We start from the raw sequence: 25,172 nt of genomic DNA, 5'->3' as shown, positions 1-25,172 counted from the left end.
CCTAAGTAAGTCTTTTCTATAGAAACAATTCTAATGCATATTTACTAGCTAAAAACCTCCTAAGATCTGACCTCTATTATTCCTCCATATATAACACAGCTTAATCTTCTTTCATACCTGGTAAATTCAGTTTTATGCAAGGTGATTGGCTGTTTCTTCCTACGGGGCATTTGTATACATCTCCTGTTCTTTTCTCAGGTTGGCCAACTAATGGTGAACCAATAAGTACCCTGCAAATGAAATAAGTTACCTGAAACTTCTTCTTTCTTAAAAGCCACGAAATATCTCCTTGATCTTTAACATATTTTAGAATAAAATGTATTTTTAATGCTGAGAGGCCAAATGGCAAAGGAGAGGCTCACAAACACCCAGAAGAAGAATTCAGTCTTAAATAATGTTACCCAGCAGTGAAGAGCTATTGAAAGAACCATTTCAAACATTGATCATAAATTGGTGAATTCAGGCAGAAAATACTTTAATAGACTGATGTAACAAGTAAAATGTAGCCTATGGATTTGAAAAAAGACAGAAAGGAGAATTTAAACCCAATACAAAATCCAATTTCTTAAAAAAAAAAAAAACCACATACTGAGACAGCTCACTGGCATCCATATAGATTTTATCAGTAATAATAAATTAATTATTCTAAACTAACATAAAATGCTCCAAGTATACACCGGATCTGACTGCTCTTTCAAACTATATGCTATAATGTATGTATTTCTTACACAAAACCTAGAAAAAGGCACCACAGCCTATTAGGTATTCTTGCCTTCCATTTAACTGCAGAAGAGCTGAGTGTGCTTGACATCTCATGGAAGGTGATTAACGTTCAGCAGGACGATGTCCCCGTGCTGTTTTTTTATCAGAAAAAGTGAACCTTATGAACAGAGAGAAGTGTTCTGAAAGGCCGTTTTGTCTTTTTGCATGGCAATTTTTTTCAGAGAACCCCAATTTATCGAGAAACTACTGCAGTCAGGTTTACAGGATGTCGGTTGCTAAAAAGTTCTATCTGTGGTATCTAGATAGCGTTACAGCAGTTGACAAAACACCACAAGGCTGCTTGGTATGTTTCTTTTGCTGTTGACTTACAGAATTTCTGTTCTGGATGTTGCTATGCTGAAAGCAGCTTGAAAGCTGGACAATTTAACAGCAGCTCTGGAGTTCAATTTCAGAGGCATTGGGATCTAGAAAACTAGTTTAGATTCCTGTCTCCCTTCAGTTACTGGAAAAATTGCCATTCCTGGGTCATTATTTCCTGCTTTTGAAAGGTTTCAGGACATTTTACAACAACGTAGCTTATTTTGCAAAATCCCAGCTCCTAGTATGGATACCATTTCCTGGAGGTCCAAACTAGCTCGAAGAAGGTCATTATTATTTTCCCACGACCTTCATGCAGATGCATATTTAAACATCCTACAAAGCAGGCTCTGCAATTTCCTTTCTGTGAACATCCTCTATGGCTGATGGTGACCACTGTGTTGTGGTGGTGGACTCTTGGAGTCAGATAGCCCCAGCACCTGTGAAGGGGATTGTTTGGACAGTCTGACCTGGCTGTAATGTAGCCACATGCCTGTCATTCCAGGCTACAGGTGTGAATCCTTTGGTTTACCAAGAATTTCGTATCACTGGCAAAGCTCTGGGAAAACCAGAACAATCTGCAAAGAATGATGGAGATCTCAGGATTTGCAAACCTTTAACCACTCAATTGTTACTTCCATCCCCAGCCTAGTGGTTAGCCTAGTGAAGTCTGTTCTTACAGGGGAAAAACATCAGCAGGTGTTTTTCAAAAGAGTGAGAAGTAATGATACCAGTAAGCATGCCAAAACACAACTTCCAATTCAGAAGAACAGCAATAAAGAAAAGAGAGGTGAAGAAGAAGGCTCCAAGTCCCAAATGCAGATATATTACTAACTGCTAGACATAATTAACCCTCCAAAAAGGAAGGCAGAGTACTATATTAATAAACATTCTGACAGAGAAACCTTCCCACCAGCTAAAAAACTCAGTTCAGGCAACTTTACGAACTTTTTTGCTTTATGAACTCATTTATGTCTATCTAGATATAAAATTGGACCTCCCAGTCTTTCAGTCTTTTCCGGTTTTCTTAGGACTATGCATTATTTTAAGAAACATGACTGACAATCTGAGTTTTACATATGGGAGGTACTAGGAAATAATAGTATAGCACCTGAGTCACTGAATACCTGATAATTTGGAGTCTCCATTTCAGGAATGAAAAATAGCTTACCACTTCCCATCCTCATTTTCATACTGTTGGACTGTGTACCCAAACATGTCTTCCACAGGTCCACTGAAGGTCATCGCATTTTTCACATCAACATTGGAAGAGCCGATGAGGTGAAAGAGAGCTTTAAAAAAAAAAAAAAAAGATGTGTAGCAAAACACATAAAACCCAGCACTTAAGAAATCAGGGGTTCATTATGACTTAACTGAGGGTACAAGACAGGAGTGGAAAGTGGCATTTTGGACATATTTATCACAGTTGGTTAAGAGATTTAAAACACAATTCCTCACGTACACAGCTAAATTCAGAGACATCAGCAACTGGACTTCTATGATCTACTTTGTAAAGCCCATCAGTCATCTGTAAATCACAATTCAAATAACATTAAATAAAATATTATCAACTTTAATAGTAAATAAAACAGCTTCTTAGTTATTTTTACTCCTTTATGCTCCACGCATTTGTCCTATAAGAATTTTACACAAAATGTTCCTCATCCAAGGTAGTAGTTCTCAAATTTTCATAAATTTGAGAATAAGCTAATTTTCAACTGTTTGCAGAAGCCACACACAGGAAAAGAATGAAAAACCAGTTTTCTTATGTATATAAATTTAACCTATATTAGAGAAAAAATAGTACATATTTTTCTCCCAGTTATATTCTAGAGTACTTGCAAAACTTTCATATTTGGACAAGAACAGAATAAATTTTTAGTGCAACCAGATGCTGTGATCGCAAAAGTACTTGTAGGTGCCTCTTTACAGAAATCCAGCATTCACCCATTTAGGAAAAGTCGGACTACATTTTAGGACTATGATGAAATCAGTCATCAGAGCAGATGCTTCTTCAGACTGATTTTCTACACCCTACTGCTCAGTGATCGTTACCAGGGAAAATACTGTAAAAATATTACTGTATTCAAAACTTTCAAAAAAATGAAGTAAACAGCATGAAAACGAGTTCGAAGTGATATCAGAAACCACCATGAGGTCATTAAGACAAAATTACTGTTTATATATAAAAATAAGGCTATTCATATTTTCTTTTTTATTTCTTATAGTGATGTCTTTCATCTTTGCCACGATGAAGTAAATTTTAAAAGCAACCACTGAATCTGCTGCTGCAGATTTGTAAATTTAATGCACAAGAACTAAAAATTAGTTGAATCAGTAGAAAATAAAGACTGATTAAAAACACAATTATAGACAACTTTCATTTCAAAGCAGCATTCCAAGATAATTCGGTGACATTTGACAGCTACATAAAAATATCCAAATCCATAACACTTGCTCCATGTCAAGGCATCTAATTGATGTCAAGTTACTAAAATACATCTGTATTATTCACCATTGAGATAATTATGTTCTCACAGAAAGCTTGTTTCTAAAATTAAGCTCCCAAGTGGTCAATGGTAATCTGTCTCTCTCAGCATCTTATTTCCTGCTTAATGCAGTAAAATTATCACAAAAGACTATTTATCACTCAGTAGGTGTTTCCAGTTTCACTGGACAGCAAAATAAGGAAAAGTTTCCTTTGTGTTATTTTAGTTTTTCTTCCTCCAGTCATAGTCAGGAAATATAAAGTAGCGAACAAATTCTAACAGTGTTCACTTTTGTTCTTCAGAAAAGATTCACTGCAAGCAATAAGAAAAAAATCATGGCTGATGGTCCAATAGGAAATAATTCACTGGAAAAGTAATCCATGCATCTTTTCTCTTGCTTAGACGTTTAAGTTTAAAGAAATTCTGCTATGCTTTTTCATGTAAAATAGGTGTTTTCCTACCCTAATCTCGGTGATCTAAGCACAATTAAAATCAACAAAACAAATTTTTTAAAATTCAGTCAAGGTATCCCTGGTCCAAATCTTCTTTTGTTGAATTTCAGAGTAAAAATAAATGTTATTACTATTTTTGACACCATGTGTGGGATTCAGACCCATCCTACATCTAGACAATGAAACAGTTCTAATGAGATAGCCTGCTAAATGTCTAAGTTAATTACGTAGTCAAAGAAGAAAGGTAAATGTAAACCCTATCCATGTAAGCTTTCCTCTTAAGGATCTCCAGAAGTATGTTTATTTAGCCCCCGAATAAGATGGACAAAACATACTTCTAGGTGTCTTTAGAGGCATTTAAAACGTATTATGATACCAACATTGAAGGTCAAAGATTCCAGCTCATCTCTTCCAATTTACTTTTCCCTAAAGCTACCACAGGTTACGCGTGCACCCTATGCTCTGAACACTCCATCATCACTCCATCATTTGCTGACAGACACAATAACCTAGTATTGACAACTCCTGTGATTTTTACTGTGCATTCACTATACAAAATGGTCTTGAAGCTTCTTGAATCTTGTTACAAGATATACTCAGTTGTCATGATTTTAAAGAATACACTGCTAATCTTCACAGCTGTAACAGAATGCAAAAATGTGAAATGCTACAAGAAGCAAACTAGAAGACAAAAAATGCCAGTTATCTGCTACTAATCCCCAAATCCTTGTGCTTCTGACTGAGGTCAAACTAGAACTTGCAATAATAATGTATTCTTCAAAAAAATAAAGCTAGAGGAATCAAAAGAAGCTAGATGGGCCAGACTGGTCAGAAATAAAAAGGAGGTTACTCCACACAGCAGGGAATAGATCCGTAGACCTTGTCAAGAAAGTATGTTTGGGACGTTATGTATTCCATGCCGAACTGAATAAATTAATGAAAGACAAAACCACTGCAGGTTATAAACTATATGAATCATGCCTGGTTCAGGAAATCCCCTCAGCTGGAAATACACATAAACTGAAAGAGGAATATTATATTTGCTTGCTTAGTTATTTTTTTTCTCTAGCTATCAGTTATAGGTACTCCTGCAGACAGGATACTGGAAAAAATACAATCTTGATTTGCTTAACTATAGATATCCTTTTGCTATCTCATCTTCCCATTCTATCTTAGCTAGAAATTAGATGTTTTGAAGTTTGACTTAATGCACAAACTGTGTTTTAATATATAAATGTATTATATGATTTCTGTGGCCTCCATGTGCTGTAGAACATCATAAGCATAATGTTTTTGACTAAAACTAAGGGTCATGATAGGCAGTGTAAGATTAACTTATAAATGATTAATAGATTTAAAGATTTCTTATTACATTTTCCACAGATTCTGCAACAGGAAGCCTTAGTAGTGAAAGACAAGTTCAAAACCACAGACAGCAAACGGAAAAGTGGAGTTTATGGTGACTCAGATTACACTAACAAAAACCTACTGAGGTAGGCTTTCACAGTTTGTTTCATTTTTCAGGATAAAGAAAATTATACACATGAGCTGATGATTCAGAAAATTTTAAAATATTATTGATTGTGACTGTGCAACTCATACTTTACATTACCAGAAATACGTAGCTTGCCTTCTTCCAAATGCCCAGTTTCCATCTAAGATGCACATATTCTCATCCATTTGTAGGAAACTCACGTATACCAATTAGAAAGACTATTGGCACAAGCAGTGGAAAAACAAGAGCTATAGGGAAGTTAGAGAGGATTCTTTCAAGAGTTATGAGGAATAAGGTGAAACCTCTGATTTTTTGGTAAGGCACATAGTATTTGACTGTATTCTTAATCACAATTAATGTAGGTAAATTAAGATTTTGAATTATTTCATGCTGTGTTAACAGAATGACTAAAAAGTACATATGAAAAATACAGAATATAAATGTTTATCAAAGGGTAAAACTGAAGTTCCACCTTGTAACTCCATGTTCTACAAGAAATGAGGCACTGTAGAAAACCTGGGACCATGTCCCTCTCACTGGCAATTTAAACTGAGGAGAACACTAGCTGACGTCTGCGGCATTCTTTGCTGAGTACAGTTTGTACCTATACGTGAAAGGTTAACACTTGATCACCAAGACAACAACCCAAATATTATTTCTAATACAAACCTAGAGTAGTAGCTCATACTTGTGCAGTAGCCACTAATAATTTTTTTTCTGTTTTATTTAATGAGGTCTTTTAACCAAACGTTTGTGCTGTCTGCCTGCTTATTCTGCCTCTAAACCATGCAAAACTAGACTTTCCTGGCACTTGTCCATGTGCATATTGCCTGGCCATGCTAGCCTTTAGAAATATGGAACTGCATAATAGGAACCCTTAGAGCAGATGGGTATAAATGTAACCCAAACTGTAGAACAAAGCCTAATGCCTGGCTTTTTACTGATGAAAAGTTGATCACCACAAATCATCCACAATGTCATCACAAAGTCTGATTTAGCCAAGAGAAAAGAGTAAATTAAGTTAGGATTAAGTTTTATCTGTGTATTGCATGTAGCAAATAACAATTCCATCCTCTGTAACGTGGTGGTTATTCTGAGATATACACTTTTTTTTTTGCAAAAATAGGAAAAGACAAATTTGCACTTTGCATTGAAGAGAGCGTACACATTGGTGACACACTACTCCCCATCAGGATGTGGCAGAGTGTTATTTTTGTTCTATTTCACACTTCCTGCTACAACATTTCAGGTGTCCTTGTCAATTCCTGTACATTTTGCAAGAAGAGACTGAAAAAAAAACAGGTCTATATGTAATCAAAGAAGACAACAAACCAAATAGAACTGTCTTGCACAAGTATGCACAACTGGAAAATACTGGGAAGCTCAAAAAAAGTTATTAGCAGAAAACGAACTCGACTGCTTCCATGCTGGAAAATAAAAGACGTTAGAGAAATTTAAGACTAATATTAAAATAAAACTATAATGTTTTATGGAGTTAAAGATACTAAAGTGATACTAGGAAGTATGTCCAAGTTTGTAAGGCAATAGCTCACTAACTTTAGAAGTACTTTAAACTGATATTACAAAATACTACCTATCTCTGTTGAGATCTTCGAAAATGTATGAAGCAAACAGCATAAAGAAAGCAACTGGGATGCTAGTGACAGTTACTCAGTGAGAGGAGCAGGACCAGGAGCATTGGCTTGGCCTCCACAAAAGCTTATTTTCAAAATGGTGGCAAACAGTATTACTCTAAAAACAGGAAACTCACTTGAGGAAACTGATAGCACTGTGTATTGGCATGTGCTGCTGCTCTCAGTCAGCTGAAATAAAAGTCAGTAGCAGAGAACAAATTGTGTCCTTCAATTAAGTGCAGCACTGAGCATCAGCAAATAAAACCTCCTGAAAGCTGGATCTTTTAGCTGCATCAACACAACATAGTGGGTTTGGGTTCAGGACTGAACTACATCTGGCTGGTAGTGAAGGAAACTTAAATGTATATCTGCTTGCAAAGACATGCCCATAAAGCTGCTATCTGTGAAATCATGGCTCAAACATGTGAAAGTGGATTATTTGCTGGACCAGAAAATGGGATAATCTTCACATTTTGTTTTTTGCTTCCTTTGTGAAAATGTCACTGCAGGACTATATAGTCTTGTCTTATGAAAAAGAGATTTAGTCACAGACATCCCACGTGGAAGAAAATATGGTGGCATGGCACAATTGCTGTTTGTGAGCTTGAGGGTCACAGTGCTCTGTCCTTATTGCAGAAGGCCAAGGAGTCTGTGGTAGGAGTTCCTGTTTCATTCAGTTCTGGCTGGTTAAGTATCAGCATATTTCAAATAAAGCTGTATATTAAAAAAAAGTTTCAACTTCTAAAACTTTTTCAGTACTGCTTAAATCAAGCTTTTTATATTTCAGGGCTACAAAAGAACTCTTTTATAATTTTGCCTCCAGCATTTTTTCTTTAATCTTTAACATTTGAAGAGCAAAAGACTGACTTTCTGGAATGAGACCAAATAATTAAAAAAAAAAAAAAGACTTCTTATTAAAAGTAGATAAATATGCCCTGAAGACAAAGAAATACATATTTGAAAGTAGTTCCAAATTCAGTAGCCACATGGTTTTCGAAACCTATTAAGTACTTTGTACAACCATTAAATATAGCCTCCTTTGCTGGTTTTGTACTGAATAATTTGTGCTGGAAAATAGCTTTCTAATATGGTGTCATGCCTGAAAATATACTGAATCAATGTTTTGTAATGTGGTCCCAAACAAGTAACACAAAGCAATAGGCAAAACTTCTGGAAACACAATAGTAGAGGCCAAGAATATGTACCCTACTCATCTTACAGTCATCAGAATAAAACTATTTTGTTCAAAGTTTGGAAAGCAGTTCTCTTATTAGCACAATTCTTAGCATTTTGCAGTTTCTCACAGAAGGGAGAAAAAGCCTCAGAAATGTGCAGTCACATACAGAAAACTTTGTGAGGGCAGTTACTAGATTTGTACAGATGTGCAGAGGCTTACAAACCTAGCGGCTTAATGGAAGTGAAACAACAACTTTCTCACAGCATTGTGCTTAGGAAACTGTCAGCCTCTGGCCTGGACAGGCGCACACTCTCCTGGGTGGAAAACTGGTTGGACGGCCGGGCCCAGAGTGGTGGGGAATGGAGTTAACTCCAGCTGGAGACAAGTGGGGTTCCTCAGGGCTCAGTACTGGGTCCACCTCTGTTCAATGTCTTTATCAATAACCTGGATGAAGGCATCGAGTGCACCCTTAGCAAGTTTGCAGATGACACTAAGCTGGGAGGAAGTGTCGACCTGCTGGAGGGTAGGGAGGCTCTGCAAAGGGATCTGAACAGGCTGGACTGCTGGGCTGAGACCAATGGGATGAGGTTCAACAAGGCCAAATGCTGAGTCCTGTGCTTGGGGCACAACAACCCTGTGCAGTGCTACAGACTCGGAGAAGAGTGGCTGGAGAGCCGCCTGGAGGAGAAGGACCTGGGAGTGTTGGTTGACAGCAACTGAACGTGAGCCAGCAGTGTGCCCAGGGGGCCAAGAAGGCCAATGGCATCTTGGCTTGGATCAGAAACGGTGTGACCTGCAGGTCCAGGGAGGTGATTCTCCCTCTGTACTCGGCACTGGTGAGACCGCACCTTGAGTACTGTGTTCAGTTCTGGACCCCTCACCACAAGAAGGATGTTGAGGCTCTGGAGTGTGTCCAGAGAAGAGCAACGAAGCTGGTGAGGGGGCTGGAGTACAAGTCTGACGAGGAGCGGCTGAGAGAGCTGGGGTTGTTTAGCCTGGAGAAGAGGAGGCTGAGGGAGACCTTATTACTCTCTACAACTACCTGAAAGGAGGTTGTGGAGAGGAGGGAGCTGGGCTCTTCTCCCAAGTGACAGGGGACAGGACAAGGGGGAATGACCTCAAGCTCCGCCAGGGGAGGTTCAGGTTGGATATCAGGAAAAAGGTTTCCACAGAAAGATTGCCAGAGTCTGCCCAGGGAGGTGGTTGAGTCACCATCCCTGGAAGTGTTTAAAAGGTGCTGAGGGACATGGTTTAGTGGTTGATAGGAATGGTTGGACTCGATGATCCTAGTGGTCTTTTCCAGCCCAGTGATTCTATGATTCTAGAAAAAGTTTTAGCTTGTCTCCCATGACAATCTGTCCATCTTTTGGATGTAGTTCTTCCATTAACACTTAATTCCATTCAAGCCCCTACAATCTTTGTGTTCCTCTCCAGGCCCATCCTCCCTTGCTATCAAAGACCATTTCCTCCTGAACATTTCCTCCTGAAGTAGCTTCCCTATCTTTTCTATCCTATATAAACTCATAAACCACTTCACTTTAAGCAATAGCTCCTTTAACATCATGCCTATCATTCAGTTAAAAAATATAGCTGGATTGTGCAATAGGAAGCACAGCTGATTAAAGAAGGTCAACCCATCACCGCCTGGTTAAAAAAATGGTATGACCATCCCCACATGGCATCACTTTAATAATTAGTTCACTTAAATGCAGAGATGCATTTTACAATATCAGAGTTGGAACTCATGATAAAAACATGTAAAAGCTTGTAAAAATACAATGGGAATGTTGAGGTAGAGCTGCTAGTGTGATATGTGTCCAACATTAAGTGTGATGCCCAATCTCCATCCAAAGGAAGTTTGTTTTGAGAAGATGGAGACTGATGACTTTTTTCATTATGCAACATGGCCTACATCTTCTATAATCTCAGTACACTAATATAGGATTAAGGACAAACAAAATACTGAATACTCATCACAGTGGCCAATCTTGTGAGTTGGAGCAAATTACTACCCGTCAGTGTCGAAACATGAATTGCAAATGCCATTGACGACATATTTTTAAGCTTCTTTTGAATCAATGTTTTGTACTTGTGTCTTCCCTTGCCAGCTAGAAGACTGTCTTTGAAAAATGAAATAAAAATACTCTGTCAAAAAATCAGAGAAAACTGCCTAACACTGCAGACAAATTAACTTACTTCTGAGGGTGGATATATTGCCACTATAATCTTATTTAATCTATTTTCTTTTAAGAGAGCATGAATCAGAGCACAAAATAAATAAATAAATAAATAAAATCAGTCTAGATTTCATCAGTCTACTCCATCAAACTTGAAATCACTCATCTATAAATCACTCCAGGAGGACAGGATTGCCTTTAGAACGTTCTGGGAAATGTGTTAATCTGAGTTGATTCAAAAAATGATACCTGGCTGAGAACTCATGTTATGATCTCCCTGCTGGGACGAAGAACAATAATTATTCCTTTGTCTTCCTGACTTGGTATAACTATTACTTCATTTTTCTCCCAACCATTTTCAGGGATTGTTGAGTAATTTTTCTCAAATGTCAACAGTCTTAAGGCTAATATCAGAGTGGAAATGCTTTGGTGGCAATAAAGGCTGAGACACAGCAACTTTCTTCCATTTCTTTACTTCATAACAGCTACAAACTCCTGTCTCTCATCGCCTGATGTTGAGCATAATCATTGGCTTGCTCTCAACTGAATCACCCAAGGCTTCAGGAAGAGAAGAAATCCTCCAAAAGGAAGTGCAAATATCCTGATATGTCCCTCTCACACTAAGCTAGCCAGAGCACCACAGAACTTAAGTCTGAGCCAGATTTTTATAGTACAGCAAAAACATGTGCAATCAACATGCATGCTAAAAGACAAAAGTTCATATTTTATGTCTATAAACTGCACAAATATCAATTCAGCCGTGATCCAAGAAACTGTAGTAAGTGCAGTGGAAGGGGAAGAAAAGGAAGCTCACAAATATCTCTCTTTTCCTCTGGTCTCATACAATTCTGCTGTGCAGTGAATTTGGGGGAAAAAAAAAACATAACCAAAAAGCAAGCAGAGAACTTGACCAAGCAAAACTACACAGCCAAGTGTGGATGAACACACTTCAGAATTAAATCCCACATGTGTATTTTAACAGAAAAAAAAAAATCAACTTGCTAAATACAGTCAAGCAGTACAGACAACATTTTTCCTATTGTTTATGATAGCTTCTTATGTCATGGCAGTATAAAAAAAATTCCATGTTTCCCTGTTAACGCTATGTACTCCATACCTCAACAAGGACTTGAAAATTCTTAGGCTTTAAATGGCTTCTTAGCACAGAGACTTACATTATTTTTCCAACAAACTAAAAGCTAGCAGGTCCCATCAAAATGTAAATCAAAGGGATTTTTACAAAACTGAACTCCATTCAAATGGCACAGGGAGAGGCTACAACAGTCTAAGATAGAAAACAGTTTTACAAATGTTAAGTATCCTAGTTAAGTTTAAATCTTTTTTTTTTTTTAATTTAAATACTTGCAGTTTTCTGAGAGCAGAACTGGAGAGTACGCAATGACACCTGCTGTTGCTAAAAGCAAATTTTGAAAGGTTTAAAGATGCTTGATGTTGAGCATAGACTGAAAAAAAACCCCATCATCCAAACAATTCCTCTTTTCAGTTGCATATGTTGATTCTTTGCAATAAGTCAACTGTATTGTCAGTAATATTGTTCAAGATTTTTTTTTTACACTTTTTCTCCCATCAGTAACCAGAAAAACAACTACAACGAGAATACAGTTGGTAAGAGATTTCTACAGGCAGTGATGGAAAATAAGTAATGTGTTTGTTGAAATGCTGGAATTCCACCATGAATGGTCCGCAGATGCTAGTGCTCTCATACCATGTGGTGAGATGGAAGTGCCACTTCATCCACAACTGCACAGCAGCAAAATGCCCACAGGGAATGGCAGCTCCGAGCTCTGTCCTTGTGGATGATGGGGTAGCAGGCACCGCCTGTTTGCACACATCAGCTTTGACCTGCTCTCTAGCAAAATCTCTAGCCTGTCTCAGGAATGCATCGGCACAGATAATCACAGTATCAACTCTCTACTACCTCTCTACCAAGATTTTTCTGGTTTGAAACTTATGACTGCTCACTGCTGAAAGGGAAGATATTCTACAACCAGTCTGTTTCATTTCTCATTTCTACCTAGTAACTGTTAACTGTGATAAGAAATCTTTTCTTGCGCTGGACAGCTTAAAGATTATGACTCAGTGGTAACACACATTTTAAACTGACAAATCCAAGCAGACAAGAATGTGGGACTGCAAATGACCACAGTGGTCATTAAATCCAATCTGCTATAAACAACCATCAAATAACTGCCTAACTCAGAACCACCACAAAACCCACGCCTCACAGACATATCACAAAAGACACTGCACCCTCAGAAGAACTGAAGATCACCAATACAAGGGTTTTTTTGTTTGGACAAAACCCCCACACCATAAGAGCAACTGATACTGCATTAGACATTCGACTGCTGCTATGCTTATTTATCTACTCTACTTAAGTACCTTTACTCATCTTATAGTCTGAGGTAATCAGAAGGACTTTCACAAGCTCACCATTTATAGGTTAATAGCTACTATCCAGTCAGCTTGTGAGGTGAATGTAGTTCACAGGCATATCTATCAATTTGTAAAGACTAAGACCCTCAAGTATTAGTAAGAGCAGGAGCACCTCTTTTGCAGTACTGTTGGCATGAGGTTTTTACTGGTCAATCTGCTTGTTCTAAGCACTACAGAATTAATCCCAAGTCTTTTTACTGTAAATGTTCTTTTTTATTGACCAATAAACAATGCAGGGAAATTTGTAACTAACCATGAAGAAATTGTAAGAGGAAGGTTTGTTTCCCACACCAAAATTAAAGCTGGACTCTAGAGGTAAAAAAACATCCTGTTTTTTAGATGCAGTTTAAGATAGAGCTTTCTACATGAATTACTGGCACTAATAACTTAAAATTCCCACCCACAGCACATGAAGCACACCCATAATTTTAAGATATCTGTCTATCCCAGTCCTGTTCAGAAAGTATTCTGCTATTACCAGGAGCTCCATAAAAAACCTGTTGCTCTTTCTTTCAAACATCTGCATCAACTTCACAAAAGTATCACGGAAGCTCAACAATGAGGAAATTTTATTTTCAAGTGTAGATGCCACTTTGTCCAGGCTAAATTGAAGTCTGCAAAGCCAAATTCAGTTTTGGTGCTGCTTAAGAGTGACTCAGACAACTCAATGGAAGCTGCAAGTGTTAAAAAAGGATCTCATTAAAAGGCACAAAAGAACCCTGCACCACCACCTTATGACCCACAATACTTCTTTTGCAAATACTGACTGCAGTTTGATGCCTGTGTACAAATAAAATGCTCAAAAATTAATTTTAATAGGTCTTTTAAGTTTCTGGAGGACATCAAACTGACAGAGATTGAAAGTACTCATCTAACCCACATCAGGTACCTCATCTAAGCGTTCTGCACCATCAGCTTTAAACGCTAATCCCTCTGACATGAGGTCAGTATTGTGGTGCAGACCGGCGTGTCTGTTGAGATTTGGTGCAAACGTGCACTAAGAATTGGACTGATGTAAACGGAACAACACAATGCTCTGCTAAAATAACAACAGCAAACACTCTGCTTCTGCTCAGAGCATAGGTTATAGGATTGCTAAATTGATTCCTATCTGTTGCTGGTAACTATATCACAGTTTTCAGGGTAAAGAAATTCCATATGAAAGTGACCTTTTGCTCTGATTCTTCTGACTGGAAGGCTGTTCCAACTTCTCATTTTTCCAGTAGTTAAACTTTCTTGCTCTCCGACATACATTTAATTCTTGCCAATTCTTACAAAATAAAAGTACTGAAGCTACGGAACAAAATAGTTTTAAAAATGTTGTAGAAGTAATATGAAAACCTCAATTTCAAAATACTACTGCCTAAAGCCCTGAACATTTTTCAGTGAAAATTTCAATACCATCCCCTGAAAAAAAGACTATTATACATTTATATAACCTATCTAGGCTAGAAAGACAAGTCTTCAAAATTAGGAAAGGTTAGACTTACAGTTGTCAGCATTAATTTTTTATTTTAATTTCATTTATCCCAACAGTTCCTAGGACTTCTGTCTCATAACAAAAACACACAGCATCATGCAAGACTTGGATAAAACATATGCAGACAGCTTGCAATTGATTTATGCAAGCATAAATCTGTTGTTTCCTATGTTCACGATGCTTAACTGTGTACTAACACAGTTTTAATAACTGATTTCTGAGGCTTTCAAGAGAAGGAGTCTAAAAACTTGACTTACTAGTCTGGTTATCATGAAAAACAACACTTCAGCTGAAAAAAACCTGAAATACTGTTGAGAAACCCAACAAACGTTGTAATATTATTTTCTTCTGGCTTTCTCTTACTTTTTATTTTCACTAAATACCCAATCAAAAACTATGGAGGGTCCATTTTAATCAGCTTCTATTGTTTTGGGGTTTTTTAATGTCTGACTACAAATTTTTCCTTTGCTTACCACACCAATTTCCAACAAAACTCACTGAGATGTTTGTTTCACAAAGCATTACACAGTATTTTTGAAAAAGAAGGCAGCTTTCAGACAGGTATGAAAGGGAAACAAAGATAATTTTTCTCAAGTCTGTGATTCCAGGTGTGACACTTGTGTAGCAGACTTGTCAGAAATTCCTTACTCCATAGTGACAGGACTAACAAGGTCTCAAGATCTCACGTTCAAGTCTCAGCCTCAGCCCCAAAGCTCCTCTCCCTCAGAGTCAAGCTTAATCACTCCAGCTGTCATCTTACCCTCAACCTCAGGATGAGTTGTTAGAACTGAGTGCAGATACTTCAAAAATTCACTGCAGCTCTAGTTGGGGAAGAAGTCGCATGCCTAACACAGTGTCTCATATTTTCCAGTGAACCATGGCTTTTCACCTTTCCTCATCGATGTGGAACTTGGAAAAGCTGGCTCATGAGGCAGCTGCTCCTTTTCTACCTCTCACCACTGCTGTCCCAGCAGCTCCCTAGGTACACCCTTGCAGCAAGGGCTACTGCTGCCCCAGGAGGGAAAGCTGTACTGGCAGACTGCTGATGTTCTCCCAGCACCATATATGAAGAAAGACCACTTCAGCTTGTCTTAGCCACCCTACTGCAAAATACCAATTTACTCTCAGGAGAGGAATACATTATATGGGATAAAACAGTTCTCTTCATAAAAGGAGTGGAAGCAGTCTTATGGCAACTGTTCCAGTAAGATACACAAATGCTCTTAATTTATTTATCTCACACCTAAACTAAAAATACCTATTAATATCCAGCATTAAACACTTTAAGTCACCAGGTTGAACACTGCAGGACAAATAAAAGACAATCATCTTCAGCAAAACCTGCTGCACCTTTCAGAGCTGCATAATCTGTTGAAGGAATGTTCAGGAGCATTCAACAATCATCAGACATCCTGTATGTAGTACTTGCTACCAAGCTCCTCCTACTGTAAACAAATCTTGAGGCCTGAAGTTAACTGTCAAGTCTGCATCCTGCATCACTTCTTCACCCACCAATGCAACTACAAGTCAAGAAGCAAGTAAACTTTTTTTACTACATTCCTTGAGGATACTGCACTTTTATAGACATATATATAGTGTTTAATTTCTTTTTTTCTGAAACTCTTTCAGTAAAAAGTCAGCTAAAACCCTTTGTTCTAAGTAAAGTAAATGTCTAAGGGTTTGTATTAAAGACTGCATAGGAAATAACCTGCCTGTCTTCAAAAGTAGATTTGCTTTGCTGCCACCAGGTCCAAAACCTGAGACATGGAACCCTACTTGGGGCTTTTTTCGCTGAAACACAAGGACTGCAGCTGGAGTGTGTTAAGTAAGAACAGTCCCAGGTTTCAATCACTTTCCTGTCCCATTCGGATCAGGAATCTCAAAACAGTTTCCCATATCCCAGGAGATCTATTACCTGAGTCTGCTGTGTTTTAGCTACCTCAGCCAAAATACAAAAATATTTATTTGCTTATACAAAGCAGAATTGTACTTAGCAAAGACACCAACTAAGGAGGGAGTATTTTTAGCCTAGCATTAACAAAGAAATGGAAAAGGGACTTAAGGTTTGTATCATCTGTCCCATATGACTCCTTAAACCCCTAGACACCTTATTTGCTATTCTAGGCTTGGCTTTGATTTGAAATTCCATTTTGGACCAGAGAAAAAACTTCCCAACAAGTCTGGTATGTACATTCCTAAAAAGGAGGAGGACTGGTTTCAACTAATTAACATTCTCTAACAGAACAGCTATTTTGTCAAGAGGGTTCATGATCAGCATTCATTTGACTTCTATGTGATTATTAGAGCAGTAGGAGAGTAATTACATTAGCTGTGAACATATCATTTCCCAAAAAGAGGGCAATAAATTTGAGATCGATATAGCAAAATCTGACAAGAGCTGGCAGGGCTTGAAAGCTGCTGCTTTGTGTTGCATTTCCCAGAAGACAGTGACTTGGAAGCAAGTACTCCTCCAGTATCAGCCCCCTCTATTTCTTGTGGGACAAGAGGGAGAACTATTTTCAGACAGTAGCATAAACAAGTATGATTTCAGAGACCTTTTCCTCACACTCTATTTTAGGTTAAAACACCTACAAGACAAGCAGTTATCCTCAAATGAAACTCAATGGCCTACTTGAGCCAAGCATAAAGAATGTGGCAGGACTAAACATTATGCTTATTGCGCAATTCTTTGGGCAACTGTCACACCAGAAGCTCCACAGCCTATTTTTACTCTTTCCACTGTTGAAACAACCCAGGCTCAACACATGTCAGGGCCTGGGTTAAAAATTTCTAACAATAATCACAAGACCCTAATAGCTAGGCTTTTAAAAAAAATCTATATTAGCAGAATAATGAGTTCGCAAAATATTATTTTCCTATATGAAATCTGAATACAAGTCTCTAAAATCAAATTGCAGCCATTGCATGAGAAACAGATTCTGTAAAATCATCCACAACGCCATGTCTGTCTTCTGTTCCCACCACCTGCTAAATCAAAACAAAACTTAGAAATCCTAAGAGTATCAAACCTTTTATCATTTACTTCGTAACAAGTTGTAGGCCTGTGCATTTAACAATGACTGAGAACAGGATTCCCAGATCTGTAACATTCTCCACATTAGCACAGCCCGAAGAACAAGAAACTTCTTTTTTCTTTAACAGTCATCAGCCTAAACCACCTCAGGGGCACCTCGCTCTACATTTTAAGAACTTAATTTCAAAAGAAACCTTTTTTCTAAAAAAAAAACCAAAACCCAAAACTGATAGAAGCAACTGGTATATCAGAGAGCAATAAAAAAAAATCCAGTTTGAAGTTTTGCTATATGTAGGAAGTACAAAAGTAAGTAGTTTTCCAAAGTTGTTACTTCATTTTTTTGTTATTTTTTTGTCTTACAGGAATTCCCATTTTCATTTATAAACTAGGATTCCTAATGGCAGACCTACTAACTGCAGTTTCACATTTTAAAAATCGCTTTCTCAGATATATTGTAGAAGCACCAGACCACACATTGCATAGATGTGGCTTCATATAAAACAGCATAAACATTCTGAAAATACGTTTTGGTTTTTTTTTTTCTTCAAAACTAGACATCTATTCCTTTATGAAACAGGCTTGTTTTCTTTAAAAAGAGAGGTAGGAAAATCTGACAGAAAAATGAATGAACTGGATCACTAAAAAAGATCACATGCACACAATTACACTTTTTATCCCTACTTTGCCGTTATGAAATTGAACACACTCTCTGGGTAGATAATCTCACTTCCAGGAAGAAATTAGAGAGGCTCAAACTATAACTCAGTCAATTGAGAAAGTAGCTATAATACGCCTTCATAAAAATAGGAAAACCAAGGTCAGTAGCTCAAAAGCTGAACTAAGGAATTTTCAAAGGCTAATACAGTCCTAACATTTAGGGCTACTTAACCTTTGAGAAAACAGTGGCAAATGAAAATTACTTCAGATATTGATATGGCTTTAAAAACATAATGCTAATTACATCACAAATTAAGCTGAAGAGCTATGGGCTCTTGGTTACACTGGTAGCCGAGGACTGGTCAAAAGATCATTTATTACCAGCATTTCACTCATATAGTGCTTGAGGGCGAAGACAGGAAAGGAGGTGAGGAATTCTCTAGGTCAAACACTGTAAATACTCTACAGTTGCACTGCAAGATTTATCTTTTGTTTTGCTTTATAACTAGTAGGAATATTTGGCTCTTGTTGGTGGTGACCTCACGTTTTGCACCAAACTTTATTTGGTACACAAGCACAAAGGAATTTATATAATAATAACTGTTTTTAAATGCCAATGGCAACAAAACTAACAAACTGGGGCCTGCTCCAAAGTACCCTTTGCAAGAGATACTTTATGACATAAATTAATCAATTTATGTGAATTTTTGAAGCTAAGAGCACAGCAGCGTTCAAGATCAAGCTAATTTCATACTTTTAAAAGCTTTCTGCCTAGCAGAAATATTGTGTATATATTGTGTATTCATTTATTTTGAAAACAAACCACGCCACTAATTCACAGAATTGTGTCAGAACATAATCAAAAACTAAATGGAGACTACTCAAAATTACTAAATACTTCATTGTGCAAGAAGTATTTCATATGACCAACAGTGTTTAGTTCGTATATGTTTAGTTCCAAAGAAAAGACAAAATATATCTTCCCATGGCTCTAGCACTTAATCATTTGATCTGCAGATAACATGCATCTTCTGCATGTTACCTACACAGATATTAAGGTCTGCGTTAAGCATGGACCTTTGTCAATATGGACTTTTCAACTACTCAAAACTGCTTTGAATGTAAAAGGCAGAAGCAACCCTGGAACTTTGCCAGGTCAAGCATCTGCAACTACTGAACACAGACTACTTTCAATACCAGCTCCTTAAGCTGTTTCCTGAAACAGGATGCATTTGTCTACATAGTGATTGTATATTTGTTTTACTACAAAAGTGCTTACCAAAAAAAAAAAATCCCACCCTTCCATATTTTGGACAACTGGATGCATATTTCTTTCAGAGACTTAATGCAATGAGAGCAATAGGTGAAAAAAGAAAAGTATAAATTGTAAAGTCAGGGCAGAATTTTAATTCTAAGTATAAATAATTCAAAGAACCACAGCAAACACATCTTTTACCAGATGTTTGCTGTTATGTATTAAAAGAAACCCAAATAAGCAGCTAAACGGCTGCTTCTTTCTGTTGGTGATACACCACAAACAGAAAACACAGATTTGCAGAATTGCCATTTTAATCTTCTTACAAAGATTACACAGCAAAATGTGTGGATAATTTGTCTAAAATGGAATAAATTGAATCAATTTGGTCTAGTAAAATAGCAAACCATTCCATAAAGAAGGAACAGTTTGATTTGTTTCTCAGTTTGCTGAGAATTACACTAAGAATTTCCCAGCGTATTAAAATTTTGAATATAGTTTTTGAACAATCAAAAAAAATTGGCAGTTTTTATAAGGCAAATACTAATATAACAGCTTATCTTCAAGAATCTAATGACTTTGTTTAGACATTATGACCCTGTTTAAAGCTATAATTTGCTGCAGTAAGTAGTAATTCCTGAAGGTCAGATTCTCCTACCTCTTTCACATGTTCTTTACATTTAACTCCATATATAGCAGAGAATGGGGTGCTTTCTAGCTGACAAAAGGTATAATCAGCTTGGCCTGATTTTTAAAAGGGAAAAAAAAGAAATTTTAATGTAACCAGTCCTAACTGCTGAAGGAAGGCTACCTGACTATTCTGTAACTTATAGCACCCAACGTTGTGCAAGACAAAAAGGTAAAGCTCAAATAACATATTTATTTGTGCAAGCTGACTCTAAAGAACTGTCTTAATGGGCTTGCTTGTCTTCAGTAAGAGAAGAATAAAAGTATTAATAAAGTACAGCTCTAAAGCGAGTTCTGTTTTTACATTATTTCACCTGTGTGGATGACAGCTAAAGGGAAGATGGTTTTTAACCCCAAAGTACTTCTCTATCAAAGCATTTAGGTTGATGTTTCAGCCAGCGACAGGCAAGATCAAATTCATGGCCCTGGCACACATCAACGTGAGAGTACCATTAACAATGCTTTTGCTATGATTATTCTACACACACTAGAAGTTCTGGTGTTTTTAATGTTTACCTTCCACTGTTAGGACCCTTTCTGTATTTCATAAGTCTTTCACAGTTTTCTTATACGAAAGGCGTCTTCCCTGTCTTCCCCTCCCGCCACATTTGAAAAAGGAATGCTTATTTACACACACCCTACACCATGAAATATTGGTTTAAATTGAACAATCCGCTCACAAACGTCGAGACTCTGAAAGCAGTTTCTGCTTCCTCAGTTAAGATTTATTGTCCACTGACAAACCAAAACTCATAGCACTTCTCAATACTTTAGGCAGGTCACACAGTTTTACAGTTGCTGTTACCTTCAGCTGAAGTTTGATTCAGAAATTCGTAATCCTGACTTCTGTAAGGTTTATGCATGTTTTTAAAGAAGCAAACACAGACAAATACCAAATTGTTATTTTAGTTAAACTATTTGTGGTTAAAAGATTCCTAATGGAAACTAGGGTCCTGATTTAGTAAACCTGTTCATGTACCTTCTCAGAACTGGCTGCTAAATAATCCCAATGCCAATTTATCAGGACACATTCAATGATAAGATGCTTCATAATCACTTAGCCTCCAGAACAATCTCTCAAGATAACAGCATTCAAAAAATAACTGAAATGGGTGCACTAAGCTTCACATCTTGTAGTAGTCTTGCATCTACTAGGGAGGAAATAGTTCATTCAAAGGCTTTGGTTTCTGAAAGATTGCTTCAAGCATTTCACAGAAATATATAAGTGGTTAGAGTTGTAACACCAAAACATTCCCTAGTAGATGCTGTTGATCCCACTCCTTCACCACATCTTAGGAAAAACAGTGAGTTCCCAAGATGATTAAGCAATTTTGATAGGTCTTGCTGGAAGATGTTTACATTTGGTTTTGCATACTGTTTTCAAGCATTTGAACAGAAATAGGGGCCTACAGGAAAGGGAGAAAGGGCTCTTTATCAGGGAGTGCAGTCACAGGAATACACATAATGGTCTTAAGGTGAAAGAGGGGAGATTTAGATTTGATATTAAGGAGAATTTTTTCTTTTTTTACTGTGACCGTGGTGAGGCACTGGAACAGGCTGCCCACAGAAGTCATGGATGCCCCATCCCTAGAGGTGTTCAAGACTATGATGGATGAGACTTTGAGCAACCTGATCTAGTGGAAGGTGTCCCTGTCTAGACACCTAGAACTACACGATCTTTAAGGTCCCTTCTGACCCAGATCATTCTATGATTCTGACTTAGGTTTCTCCCTCTTGGTTTATTATCTTTTCATACACATTCCAAAACACTAAGCTGCCAGTCTGCCTAAACACGCAGAATGAGCAGCTTTGGGGAGTCAAAGTAGTTTCTTGTATTGCTGGAGGTCCAGGGTGTAACTTGCAAGAACTGTCAGCTCCAATGCACAGTATACCAATAATCATTACCATCAACCAGACATCCATTATCATGCTGAGCAGAGCTATATAGTGTAAGAAATACTACAAAAACCTGAAATTACATTCATGGCACGTCTGCACACAGTGTTTAGGAAGGGAGGGCCTTTAATGACATTTCAACATGACTTGGAAAAGAAACTGTGGAATGAAGTCACTGTTATCAATCCTCTTCAGAGCTAGATTCATCCTCCTGGTCAGAGAGCTCCGCAACAGGAAAACGCAGGATGGCTGCCACCCCTGTCAGCTGGCCAAGCTGCTCTCCAGACACATGAAGGCTGGAGAAAATGCGTACTGTGCCCATGTTCTCTCGTACACTATCTACCAATTTAACATATCGGGCACGTGTAGCCACATCCTGGTGCCGGAAAAGCTCATCACTGATCAGCAAGGTATCGATGGCCATGGCTTCATTGGCTTTCTCCACATGTTTCAGACCATAAAAAGCCCGGTCAGGTTCATGCTGCAGCATTTTATAGAAGTCATCTAAAGCTTTGACCTCACCAGCCGCTTTAGTGTCAGAGAGACGGCTAGCTACAGCTGGGTCGCAAAGGGCTTCCTTCAATGCATATTTATGTCCCGAAGAAGAGTGGACCTAGAGTAAAAGAAAATCAAAGGTTTGTTTTTTCAAAAGATTAAAGGACCATTTTCCGGATCAGGCAATCACAAACAGCTTCTACAATACACAATATTTATCTTGATAACTATTCAAGGAAGTTGCCATTTTCTTGAAACCTACGTGACCCTTTGCTTAAAGGGTCTCTAGCGCAAGGCAAAGGCTAGACTACGTCCTTTAAACTGCATTTTAAGCAGTGTAGGAAAGCTGTTTCTCTTATTCAAAGATTGGGTTAAATATGCAATGTACTGCAGACAGTCCTCAAGTTAGGGCCACGTGGAAAGACTAATACTGAAGGGTCTTTTAAAGCATTCAAGAAGAGGATGATCTCTTCATCCAGTCTTGCACAACTACTATGCTTGCAAATCTGTGAAGTACATTCAAACTCTTCACACTTAATACTTTCACTTTGCCCTCCCACCTTACGCAAGCACAGATTACAGGCCTACTCCAACTAAAAAATTATACAAGTATTCTTATAAAAGCAGAACTTATTTTAGGCTCTGAATTTGTCTAGTTCAGTTATAGGTAAAAAAACCCACCCACTCAACCAATGACTAAGGAATATGGAAAAAATGGTATTGTCTGCATAACCTTTAACTATGTAGCATGAAACTAACAACACAACTATCTAACCTCTCTCACATCCAGGTACTCCTTTTTCACCTTTAAAAAGCCTTAGAAAGCTGTTATTAAACACATATGCTATACAGTGTCACAGATTAACACTACAGCCAGCTGAACTATTTTCCAACCTGTACTTCACTCTTAGTTGAAGACATGCCCTTATAGGGAATTTGAAATATTTAATTCATTCTCTAATCCCCATTTCTAATTCCTGTATCTTGCGTAGTTACCTTATTGTTTGAGAAGCATTAGAATGATTTCCTTACGATGCTCAGACAGAAATTTATTTTCTCTAATAATTTATTTTCTCTAAGTGAATTACTTCCCATCACTCTTGTAATTACCTTCTATTATCCCAGACAGCTCTTAGGCCTCTTTTTTACACACTCTAGGGGCTGCTTAGCTCCTTACCTGTAGGAACTTGGACCTGTTCTCCAGCAGAAGCTTGTTGTCAGTTTTGACTGCCTGCTGGAACATGTAGTCACAAAACTGCTCCCGCACGAAGCCCGGGCTAGCCACCAGCACACACTTCACCACCTCAAAGTTGATGTGCCGTTGGATGGCTTGCACCACCTGCTCATAAAACCTCTCCAGGGCCCGGTCGTGCTGACTACAGTTCCCTTTCCGCTTGCGAGGGATGTTCACCTCCACCTTGGCGCGGGTAAGCGTCATGCTCGGAGTGACCAGACAGACGTGAGCCAAGCCTTCCTGCATCACCACGGCCGCCACATCGGCGCTCCAGGCGGGGTCGCAGGCCTGCTCGATGCGCTCCAGCACCACGCTGTCCCACTGCTTCTTGGCCAGCGTGAACTGCCGGTTGGGCTCCAGCTCGATGGTGTGGTAGGCGCCCATCTTGACGTACTCGTTCTCCTGGATGTTGGTGCCCTTCACCCGCAGCTGACAGGCCTGCGAGTCGAAGTCGATGGCCTCCACGCAGAGGGTGAGGGTGGTGCGGATGCGGCTGCTGCCCACGCTGCCCGTGGCCGACTCTGTCTGCACCTTGCGGATGGTGGAGGCGCGCAGGCTGTCGCCCACCTGCAGCAAGTTGTACGTGTGCCACATGTCCTCGGGCTCCTCGGGGATCAGCGTCACCTGCCCCGCGTTGTCCTTCTCCAGGTCCTTCCTCACCAGCTTCATGGCGGCGACTCCTCCAGCCAGGCCCCACGGCGGGAGGACGCGCGAACGGCCTCGGCGCCCCGGTAAGAGGCTCCGGCGCGGCGCGGCGCAGCGCAGCGGCTCCTGGGCCCAGCGCCCCGCCCCTTCCCGCGCGCGCGCGCGGCTCCGCGCCGCCCGCAAGGCGCATGCGCGCGATGCGCCTTTGAGGGCGCCGGCGGAGCTCGCAACTCCCTTCCTTCACCACACGCCGAGCCCGACGCGCATGCGCAGAGCGGGTCACTCCCGGGCGCGAGTGCCGCGGTCGGGCAGGGATGCCACGGGGGCTGTGAGGCGGCACCGGGCTGAGCGTGCCCTCACCTCTGGCCCCTCGTGTGTGAGAGGAGGAAAAACACAACAACCACCACCAACCAAACCCACCAAACAAATGTAGTTTTTAGCGTAGAGCTTTGGAATCCCTTTCCGTGGTGTCTGCAAAAATGGAACTCGTCTGCGTACTGCTGTGTTGGCTTTGAAGAGAGCCGAATCGGTTATTAATGAAGGTTTTACAGTCTGCGTTAGGAAAAGACAGCTTTAACTCAGCAGGATTTAAAAGTAAAAAAAGGATTCTCCTCCAGATCAGGCTGATCTGATCTATGTTTCTTTGCTAATAAATCAAAAAGAAAAAAAGGCAACAGATTTGTTGTAGTTGTGGCAGGTTGTGGTTATAGATTGAACAACAGATCACAGAATCACAGAATGGTTTTGAGTTGGAAGGGACCTTAAAGATCACCCAGTTCCCTGCCATGGACACCTGCCACTGGCTCAGGCTGCCCAAGGCCCATCCAA

General features: G+C 39.0%; 2 protein-coding genes across 2 annotated transcripts in view; both read right to left on the bottom strand.

Annotated features, from left to right (window-relative positions):
- ITGA1 (integrin subunit alpha 1) overlaps positions 1–25,172 on the bottom strand; it is an 80,274-nt gene that overhangs the window by 49,701 nt on the left and 5,401 nt on the right. The window contains exons 2-3 of the mRNA XM_054054704.1: positions 2,252–2,372; positions 118–230 (exon numbers count right to left, since the gene is read on the bottom strand). Coding sequence (XP_053910679.1) covers positions 118–230; positions 2,252–2,372 — 234 coding nt within the window. The remainder of the gene's footprint in view (positions 1–117; positions 231–2,251; positions 2,373–25,172) is intronic.
- Positions 17,271–25,088, bottom strand: PELO (pelota mRNA surveillance and ribosome rescue factor). The gene is made up of 2 exons (XM_054054705.1): positions 23,643–25,088; positions 17,271–22,583 (listed from the first exon to the last, which is right to left on the bottom strand). Exons 1-2 carry the CDS (start codon positions 24,366–24,368, stop codon positions 22,152–22,154), a joined length of 1,158 nt encoding a protein of 385 aa, XP_053910680.1. The 5' UTR covers positions 24,369–25,088; the 3' UTR covers positions 17,271–22,151.

Source organism: Cuculus canorus, chromosome Z (genome assembly GCF_017976375.1).
Source record: "Cuculus canorus isolate bCucCan1 chromosome Z, bCucCan1.pri, whole genome shotgun sequence".
In the NCBI taxonomy this organism is placed as follows: domain Eukaryota; kingdom Metazoa; phylum Chordata; class Aves; order Cuculiformes; family Cuculidae; genus Cuculus; species Cuculus canorus.
The sequence above is the reverse complement of the archived record's forward strand: the minus strand, read 5'-3'. Positions and strand labels throughout refer to the sequence as shown.

Coding starts and splice junctions, on each gene's coding strand:
- PELO (XM_054054705.1), bottom strand. CDS start 24,368: ATGAAGCTGGTGAGGAAGGACCTGGAGAAGGACAACGCGGGGCAGGTG. Junction 22,584..23,642: donor ACAGGTCCAAGTTCCTACAG/GTAAGGAGCTAA, acceptor CTTTTACTCTAG/GTCCACTCTTCTTCGGGACA.